Source organism: Pediculus humanus, genomic scaffold (assembly GCF_000006295.1).
Source record: "Pediculus humanus corporis 1103172108258 genomic scaffold, whole genome shotgun sequence".
In the NCBI taxonomy this organism is placed as follows: Eukaryota; Metazoa; Arthropoda; class Insecta; order Psocodea; family Pediculidae; genus Pediculus; species Pediculus humanus.
In genome coordinates this window covers 13,220-23,748 of record NW_002987827.1, presented here as the reverse complement: position 1 = coordinate 23,748, position 10,529 = coordinate 13,220, and the positions used below count along the sequence as shown (strand labels likewise).

At 27.7% G+C, this 10,529-nt stretch overlaps 1 protein-coding gene across 1 annotated transcript in view; it reads left to right on the top strand.

The window, feature by feature from the left end:
* Positions 1-538: 538 nt before the first annotated feature.
* Positions 539-10,529, top strand: part of Phum_PHUM486980 (Class A Rhodopsin-like G-Protein Coupled Receptor, GPRmac1) — a gene marked incomplete at both ends in the record, with an annotated part of 23,210 nt that continues 13,219 nt past the window's right edge. Inside the window, 2 exons of the mRNA XM_002430442.1 lie at positions 539-729; positions 4,810-5,051. Of these exons, the coding sequence (XP_002430487.1) occupies positions 539-729; positions 4,810-5,051 (433 nt within the window). The remainder of the gene's footprint in view (positions 730-4,809; positions 5,052-10,529) is intronic.

Here is a 10,529-nt window from a genome sequence, read left to right as displayed (position 1 = left end):
TTATTATATATTGTAATCGTTAAACTTTTATCTCTCTCTCTCTATCTCTTTTCGAGTTTTTCTTTAAAAAAAAAAATATATATAAGGGAGGCAGGTGATACATTTCGAAAAAAAAACAAATTTTATAATTTATAAATTCGATAAAACTTTTACTGCAGTAAAAAAAAAAAAATGAAATTTATCCCAAAGAATTTCCTATTTCCGGTTGTTTTTTTCGAACGCCACACACACGTGGAAAATAAAAAACGTTCGTTCGTTCGGTTCTCCAGAGAGTGTCGAAAAAGTCTTTTAATAAAAATTTCATCATCAGGTGATGATAAAATTTGTAAGTAAATGTATACGTATATATATCAAAAGGAAAGTAATCGTTTTAAAAAGGTCAATGACATTTAGTTAAAGGGGAAAAAAAAAATTTTTTTCTTATTTATTTATCTGTCCTGATGAGGTTACGCACGGCAGAAAAAAAAATGTCGAGGAACTAACGATTAACGATTGTTTGTTTGTTACAGAATGTGAGAGAACGCTGGCGTTGGAAGGTATGAACGAAACCGTTGCGAAATGTTCGCAAGATGGGGATGGAGATCTTCCATATACCATCCCGGAAATGGTGGTCATTGCCATTTTAGCTGGTGCACTTTCAATTGCCACCGTTCTCGGAAATTGTATGGTTATGATATCCTTCAAAATAGACAAACAACTTCAAACGATAAGCAATTATTTTTTATTCAGGTACGAATAATAAAAAATTTTTTCTTTTTTTTTTTTTTTCTATTTACACGTGTGTCGTAATTTTATCTTCTTCCAATTTTTTTTTCCTTTAAGTCATTTTTTTGTAAATTAATTATTATTCCTCGACTTGTGTCCACCTCTTTTTTTTTTATCAACTTTTACAAAAAGGGTTAACCGTTTTGAGTGGGGGGAGAAGCCTAATTAAAAAAATCGTTATTTTTAAAAATATTTACGCGCGAAAAATTATTCAAACGCGTTTATTTTTCTATCATCTCTCTCTCTATCTATTTTTTCGGCTCGTCAGTACTTTTTTTCTTTTTTCAGCTTGAAAAGCACTAAACAAACAACAACCCATTTTTACTCCCTCTACCTCTCTCTCTCTCTCTCTTCTCTCCTTCTCTCTCTCTCTCTCTTCTCTCCTTCTCTCTCTCTCTCTCTCTTCTCTCCTTCTCTCTCTCCCCCTCTCTTTATTCGTTCCGTTTTCGTTTATCTCATCTTTGTTCCCATTTATTTCCCACCGTTTGTTATCAACATCATCATTTGGATTTTCCCATTTCAAATTTCTTGGAATATATATTATCATCATTATTATTCATTCATTCGAAAGTAAAATTAATTTTATTAATTTGTTTTTAAATAAAAAAAAAATTTTTAAAGGAACCCAAAATTAATTTTAATTAATTTAATGTTTTTTTTTTTTCATGACAAAAGTTTTCCCGTTTCCTGGAGAATAAAAATTTACAGGGTTTTTTTTTCCATGAGTAATACTCTTTATTCTGGAGAAGAAACAAACAAACAAAGAAAAAAAAAATTTTTTTTTTTTTTGCAAATGAAAATTAATTTAAAAATCGAAATACGAAAAATAAAATTTCAAATTTTTTTTTCTCCCGGATTTTTCTTAACTTTTAAATTTATTTATTTATTTTTTTTATTTTATTTTATAGATATCGGAAATTTTTTTTCAACCCCCTCCCAACCGCTTTTTAACCCTCCCCATCCCCCCACACCACACATAGAAAACATGGGGAGTTGCCAAAAAGTGATTTTTTAGCTTTTAAAATTTTCAACGAAAAGCAAAAAAAAAAAAAAATTTTTTTTGTTAAATATCGATAACGCGATTTTCTTTCGATTTTTTCTTTTTTTCTTCTGCTAAACTTCCCCTCCCCCCTCTCTCTCTCTATACGTATAATAAATAAAATTTAATTTATTTAATACGGATTATAAATTTGTTTAAAAAAAAAAAAGAAAGAGGGAAAGAGAGAGAGGGAGAGAGAGAATGTCTTGCGCAAAAAGGTTTTCCGGTTAAAAAAATAATCGACTTAAAAAATCTTTCGATTAATAAAATTTTCTCGATTTCTCATTGGTCGGATCGTCGAGTCTTTCATTAATTATTATTATTATTAACATTTTCGACTAGACGAAACGCGGCGGCAGTAAACATTCGTTAGAAAGTTAAAAGAATTTACAGCTGGAAAATTCAAACGAGCGTAACGCGCACAACCGCACACGCACAAGGAAATTTTTTTTTTAATAATTTCTTTTAATTGCCATAAATTAATTTTCGATAATGTGGAAAAAAAAAGGTTAAAAGGTCGTTATAAATCCTTTTTTTTCAATAACAAAAAATAAATAAAAATAATTCAAATTGTTATTCCGTATAAACCAAAATAAATTTTTTTCTAACTGTTTCCGTTTTCCTTTTTTTTACATATTAATGACGTCATAAATTTTTTTTTTTTATATCGATTATATTGATTACGTGTACGGCGACTGACGACAGCCTTTTTTTTTGTTTTTAAATTTTCCTCTTCAAAATTTTCTTTAATTTGTAATAAAAATTCTTTTTTTGGGGGGACGACGTTATTTTCCCTTACAAAAAAGACACAACCGTAAATATTCCAGCAATTATTTTCGATCAAAATCTGGAATGGATCCTGGAAAATTCTTAAATGAACTCGACTAACTAAAATTTTCCGTGATAACAAAATAATGATAATAATTTTAAAAGAAAGAAAGAATTTAAATATGTACGTAAGAAAATTAAATTATTATTATTATCGGGTTATTTGATGATCGAGTTTTCATTGATTAAATATTAAAAATCCTTACTAATAATAATATTAATAAAATACACGTTTATATTAAATCTCACGTATATAATATATAAAAAAAAATATTTTATTACTAAAACTAATAGAAAGTAACGAAAAAGAAAAAAACGATTGTAACTTTTTTAATAACATTTGACAACATTTTCCTTCTGCTTTTTAACTTTTTATTTTTATAAAAAATAAAAATAAAAAGTTTTTCTTTCCCCCCCTCCTTTTATTTTTTTTTCGTAAATTAAATAAAAGATGAGTATGTGGAAGGGGGACGGGGACGGGGAGGGGAGGCGGATGGGTTTTGTATTTTTTTTTTTTAATACGTGAAATGTTAAAATTAATCCAGGACCGAACGAAGGATTTAATTTGAAAAAAAAAAAAAAAATTTTTTTTGATTCCATGCGTATAAATTATTATCATTGTTATTTTAATTTAATCGGTTTTGTTTATGATAAAAAAACACAACAACAAAAACATTTTTGTTTTTTTTTTTTTATTTCGACTGGAAAAAGGTTCGGGGGGAGGGAGGGAGGGAGAGAGAAGGGAGAAAGGGGAAATGAAAATTTATTTTCATTTTTTTTTTTTCCCTCCGCAGAAATAAAAATCCGAAAAATTTAATTTTTACACATTATCATTAATACTATTATTATTATTATACGAGTGAATAATTGTCGGAAAGTTCTGTGTGCAAAAAAGGAGGAGGGGAGGGAAGAGGGATGGGGAGGGGAATGAGAGAGGACGTTAAAGTGTAGACAATAAAATTCATTTTAAAAAAAAATAAAAAAAGTTTAAAAAATAGGTCAAGTCTAAAAAATTTATGAAAAAAAAAAATAGGAAAAACCGTTTAAAATTTTAAACGAAAATAAAAAACCCACAATCCTTTCGCGATGGTGGCGGTGGTGATGGTGGCGGTGGTGATGGCGGCGGTGGCGGTGGCGGTGACATCGGCGTCAACCGTCCGAACCTTAAATCTTTTTCAAACCTTTAAATCCCGATTAAGGAAATTCTTGGTAACTTTGTTATTTTTTTTTGAAAAAGTTTGTAATAAAACGTTTGAGAGAGAAAAAAAATGATTTTGGAATTTTTAATAATTTCCATAATTTATCTACCCGACGACGACGACGACCACCACCATCATCCCCCCACCCGCCATCACACTTTTCACATCCCCTTTTTAATGAAAACAAATAAAATAGACCAGAAATCACGCTCGATTTTTTTTTTTTTTTTTTTTTACAGACAATAAAGGGAATTTTTACAGACATCGGGGGGAAATTTTTTTTTTTTTTTTTAAACGTTGGTAATACCGTTTTAAAACTTTATAATTTCCGGTTATAGATTTCTGTGATAAAAAAAAAATATTTATAAAATTTCGATCTTTGATACATCATTAAATACTGTAATTAAATACTTTTTTTTTCTAACTTTTTTCTTCCTTTTTTTTCTTTCCTTTTTTTCTATCCTTTCCTTTTTATAATAATTTGGGGTTTTATAATTAAATAAATTCCACAAAAAAGTTTTTAAAAAAAAGCTTTTTTTCCTCCCCGTTTTTGTTTAAAAAAAAAAAAAAGAAAAATTTTAAAATCTGTTTTTATTTTTTTGTTTTGTTTTTTAATTTGATTTAAATTAATTTTTTTTTTTTTTTTTAAATTCGTTTCAGGTAAACTAAACTTTATTTTTTTTTTTTTTAAATAATAATGATGATGATGATGATGATAAAATTATTAACATAATAATTAACTTACGTAAAAGTTTTTTTTTTTTTTTAACGATAATTTTATTTATTTATTTATTAATAATTAAATAGAAATTTAAAATCAAAACGACGAAAATTCTCGGGTTAAGTGACGTAATTGATTATTACGTTACGAGTTCGTCCCATAATTTATTATTATTAATTTTTACGCCTTGTGCTATTGTTGTTGTTATCATTTAAATGATAAAAGGTTAAAGGGTAATTTTTTTTATTTGTTTTCAGTCTCGCGGTTGCCGATTTTGCCATCGGACTCATATCAATGCCTCTTTTTACGGTGTCGACCATATTGGGCTACTGGCCACTAGGTAGACACATATGCGATACCTGGTTGGCTTTAGATTATCTAGCAAGTAACGCATCAGTTTTGAATCTTCTAATTATTTCATTCGATAGATATTTTTCCGTGACTCGTCCACTCACGTACAGAGCTAAAAGAACGACAAGTAAAGCAGCAATAATGATCGGTAAGTATTATGACTCCATTTTTTTTTTTTTACACCGTTGAAACCTAACCTCCGACGGTATTTTCGTGTGTGTGTGACAAACGAGAAAATACCTTTTAACCAAACGAATTAGGAAATATAATTTAATTACGTAACGTTAAGGAGTACATAATTTAAAATCGTTACGTTTTAAAAAACATCGGATGGTCGAATTTAATTTTTTTTTTTTTTACCCGGACTTCCGGAAAATCGACGCGAATAAAAAAGTTGACGATGAGCGCATCCTATCGGTAAATATTATTAACTAAATTTAAATGGAACGCTATCAAGGAAAAACGATTTGAAAAGTCAATAAGAATCCCCATGCGTGAAAAAAAAAAAAAAAAAAAAAAAAATTTTTAATTTGGATTTTTTTTTCCCAGTAATTTCTTTCGCGAAAATAAATTCAATTTAAAAAAATCATCAGTGACGTCATCGAATTCTTCTATGATTCGACCGCAATCATTTTCCTATTTGACTGGAGAAAAAAAAAGGAATCGCTCACGTTTTTTTTTTTCTAAGGTCGTTGTCGTTTACGAAAAAATGGCCGTTTAACGAAAAAAAAAGAGGAAAATGTTCAAGTGCACACGAAAGAATTTTTAAAATTTAATATAAATAAAAAAAAAAAGAAAAGAAAGAAATGGAAAGGAAATAAAGGAAAGAAAAGGAAAAAAGGATTATTATCAAATTGATCGTGAAAATTCAATATCTGTTTTTAGATTAGTATATCGGTTGATAAAAAGAAAAAATTTAATAAAATTATAATTAATTGATTTCATTTAAACGATTACGTCATCATTCGTCACAAAAACCGTTTTTTTTTTTTTACAAATAATAATAATAATAATAATAATAATAATAATAATAATAATAATGAAGGATTAAACACACCGCGTTGTAGAAAAAGGTAATTTTAATGGCGATAAAAATTTTTAAAACATTCGACCGATTAATTTTGTGGCGCTTGATATGATTAAGAGAAACCCTGGGGGGTTGAGGGGGGGAAGAAACGATGAAATTTGCCCTGGAATATTTTTTTTTCTAGAAATTATTACGGAAAGGAATATTCCAGCGGGAAAATCACTGAAATTTAAAGGAAAATGTGCGTGAATCACACATTCTTCAACCCAAGACTTTATTTTAGAAAGAGGAATCGCGTGGAAACCTGGAATTAATCTCTGGAAACACAAATTAATAGTCATCTTCCTTAAAATTATAAATAATAATAATAATAATAGTGATAATAATAATATTTTTACACGAGTGTAAAGCGAGCGAGAAACTCCACGATACAGAAACGATTTGATTTAATTTATGGTAAAATGAAATTCTGGAAGGACTCTGGAATTACAGGACCGATTTAAAGACCTACAGGATTTTTATTAAAAAAACTCAATGTGATACTAATAATAATAATAATTTTCTTTTTTTTTTCTTCTCGATTTCGATCGGGAAGAAAAAAAAACATAAAAAAAAATTATCAATATTATTTATTTGTTTTCTTTTTTATTTTCGTTTGGCTATTTCTGGAGAAAAAAAAACGGTCTTTTAAAATAATAATAATAATAAAAATAAATTGAAAACAAGAAAATTTAAAAAAAAAAAAAAACTCGAAAACGACAATTCAATAAAATTTTTGATATTGGAATAAAAAAAAAAAAAAAGTAACCAACATTTGTCAAATTCAATTTATTTTACGTCACATACAGTGCTATCATTATTATTATTATATTACATATCGGAATTTAGAAAAATGATGATGATAATAATAATGATAATAAATACGGCTTTTTAAAATTAGTCGTATCGGTCGCGAGTAACGATTAAATCTAAATTTTTTTTTTTTTTTGGTTAAAAACACGACAGGAATTTGGTTGGGTGGAAAACAACAACAACGACAACAACAGGAAATCCTCCATTTTGAATTTTTTTTTGTAAATTACAGACGATCGTAGTAATAAACGCGTCGTTAAATTTTTTACTTTTTCCGGAGGAAAAAAAGGTTTTAAAAAAAAATTACGACGAATTTCGGGCAATTATATATATAAGAGGCGGTAAATAAAACGACAGCGGGGAGTGGGAGGCGGGGAAAGGAGGGAGAAGAAACATAATTGACAAAACTCCCCAATTTTATTTTTATAACTTAGGAGAAAAAAAAAGAAAAAACAATAAAAAAAATAAATAAATAAATGAATAAAGTTGATTAGCGAACGATGTTCTTTACAGCCTTTTCTTACATCGTAAAAAGGTTTTTCCCTAATAAAAATAATAATAATGATAATGATAATAATAATAATAATAATTTTTCATAAATAAAAATTTTTAAAAGAAACAAACAAAAAAAAAAGATTAAATGATTTGATTTTTCCTTTCCCTCCCCTCCTCCCCGTCGTATTATTCTTCTTACCTTTTTCACATTCATTCATTCATTCATTCATTCATTCATTCATTCACTCATTCATTCCTTTCAACAAAAAAAAAAAATTAAAATTAACCTTTTAAGGTTTTGTGAGATTCTAGAAAAGAAAAAAAAATTTTTAATTAAATTCATTTCGATATAAATAATTAAATTTTATTTCCTTATTATTATTATTATTATTATTATTATTATTTTTGGCGGGAAAAATTTCAATTCGAATAATAAATAATCATCATTATCTACGTATGCAACAAAAAATTTTTGGCGGGAAAAAAAAACGAAAGGGAAAAAAGGGAGAAGAAGGAGGAAGAAGAGAAAAAAATTATATTTCACCCCCACGTAAATAAGGGACGTTGGTAAAAGGTTACAAAAGGTTAAATAAATACAAAAAAAAGGTCAAAGGTGAAATAAAAAAAATAAATAAATAAAATAAACGGCGATCAAATTTTCCGAAAAAAAAAAAAATTACGGAACAATTTTAATTAATTTTTACCTTTTTCCAGTTTTTTTTTTGTTTCCTTCTCTCCAGCGTTGCAATAATTATTGCTGTTTTCCAGATTTTTCAAACGGACGTACTGATGAGGAAAAGGGGGGAAATAAATAAATAACTGAAGAAAGGGGTAAAAATAATGATGATGATGATATTGGGAGGAAAAAATGAAATGCGAAAGGTTTATTTCATACAAAAAAAAAAACGACGTGAATAAGTTGTTGTTGTTATTCATAAATTAAACATTTGCGGTTATGGTTTTTTTATAATAAAAAAAAAAAATTTAAAAGGAGTAAAACGATTGGGGGAAAAAAAAAACTGGAAAAAGATTTCGTTTGGAGAAAGTTTTTTCCAGGTACGTAAAAATAAATAATAAAAAAAAATTTTACGAGAGGAGGGGAGTGGGCTGGCAGTGTGGGAGGAGGGGGAAATCGAAAAGGGGGGCCGTTAAAAAAAAAAAAAAAAAAATTGGATGAAAATGAAATTTTTTTTCTATCCCTCTTTCTCTCTCTCTCTCTCTCCAGTTTTTTTTTTTGTAGTATTTTTATGTGTTTTTTTTTTGGAATTTTTGCTACGATAAAGATTTGCTACGATACGTTATAAAAAAAAAAAGAAAAAAAAAATTTGATTTTATTGAAATTTACCTTGGAAAATTTTTCACCTACATAAATTTTACTTTTTTTTTTTTTCTATACACACACACACACACATATATATTTTTCTTTCACATTTTACTTCTCCATAATATTTTTCGTTCCAGTTTTATTTATTCCAGAATGAAAAAAAAATAGAATGAAATTTTTTGCCTTTTTTTTTAAAAGATTTTTTGCGAGACGTTGTCGGTGGTGATTTTCCCCCCTTTTTTTTACATTTTCTTCAATTTATTCTTTTCTCACATTCTCTTTTTTTCTCCAGCATCCGTCTTTCATTTTTTTTTATTTGCCATTTTTTATATTCCAAAATAAAACAAAAAAAAAACTTTTTCTCTTTCTCTCTCTCTCTCGTTTCTTCTTGAACGTTTAATTATTATTATTATTTTTTAAAAAAACTTTTGATTTGAAATTTTGATAATTTTTTTTTTTTTTTTATAAACGTCGACGTTTTTATTTAATTTTTTTTAAACGGACAACTGGAGAGTTTTTTTCCAGGAAAAAAAAAAAACACCTTTAAATGTGTTGATTTTTTTTAATGGCAAATGATAACGGAATGGGTAAAAGAAATGATAAACACCTGAACGTGAAAAAAAGGTTAGAGGAAAAAAAAAATTAACCCGAAAGTAGTCGAAAATAAAACCCAAGATAAATACCTATAAACGAAAAAAAAACCATTGCGGTCTTTTTTGTATTTTATTTTTGACCAAGGCGTAACCTTTTGACCCCTTGCGGGTGTCGCACAAAGGAAATTTCATCCAACAAGAAGAAGAAGATAATAATGATAATAATAATAAAATTATCCAGCGTTTTACAAAAACGAAAAGGAGTTAATGATGATTAACTATTAAAAACAATAACCGTTCGCTAACCGTTCGATCGTTAGCCGCCGTTCATTACCGCCCCCCCAACGCGAATTTGCGGTTCAGGGGGGGGTGAAAAATAAACGTGGTTTCAACCACGATAAAAAAATTTAAAAATTTTTCATGTCAAAAACATTTTTAATAAATTTTTTTTTTTTTTTTTTACTCCGTTCATCTATAAAAAATTGTTTTTTTTTTTTTTTTTCCTTTGATTTTTACCTTTTTTATTTTCAATTAATTTCCAACCAATTAAAAATGATTAATGTTTTTTTTCCTTTTTTTTTCTTTTTTTCTTTTATAATAATTTTGTTAAAATTTATTCTTTATTATTATTATTATTATTATTATTATTATTATCATTCGCGATTGAATAAAAAAAAAAATTTTTTTTTTAAAACTTCTTTTTTTTTTTTAGTAATGGAACAAAGGTAACGAACCAATGACAAAAGAAATAATAATAATAATAAAAATAATAAAATTCGAAGAATATTTTATGATTCATCATCAAGGATTCGAATTATATTCATAAAAATTATTTAAATTTCAAAAAGAAAAAAAGAAAAAATTTTCCAACAAAAAAAAAAAGAAAGTGAAAACATAAATTCGCGACGGCAAACAAAATAATAATAATAATAATAATAATAATAATAATAATAATAATAATAATAATAATAATAATAATAATAAAAGTCAACGGCCATGCCGTGCTGGTCACACCGGTTCCCGTACGATCACCGAAGTTAAGCAGCATTGGGCGTGGTGTGTACTTGGATGGGTGACCGTTTGGGAACTCCACGGGCCGTTGGCTTAAAGAGCGAAAATGAGAACAAGACAAAGTAAGAACCAAAAAAACAAATCTTGTTCTACTGTCGACCTGAGGCAGCTCGACGAGAATGTGAATTTCACTGCTTCTGACCCTGGCCACTCCAAAGATGTTAGTCACTGGAGCCCAGTTCAGCAGACAAATCGTTCCCATCGAATAAAGACGGACTCAGGAAGACCTTCAAGTATTGATGTGGTGCTATCTTATAATAAGTG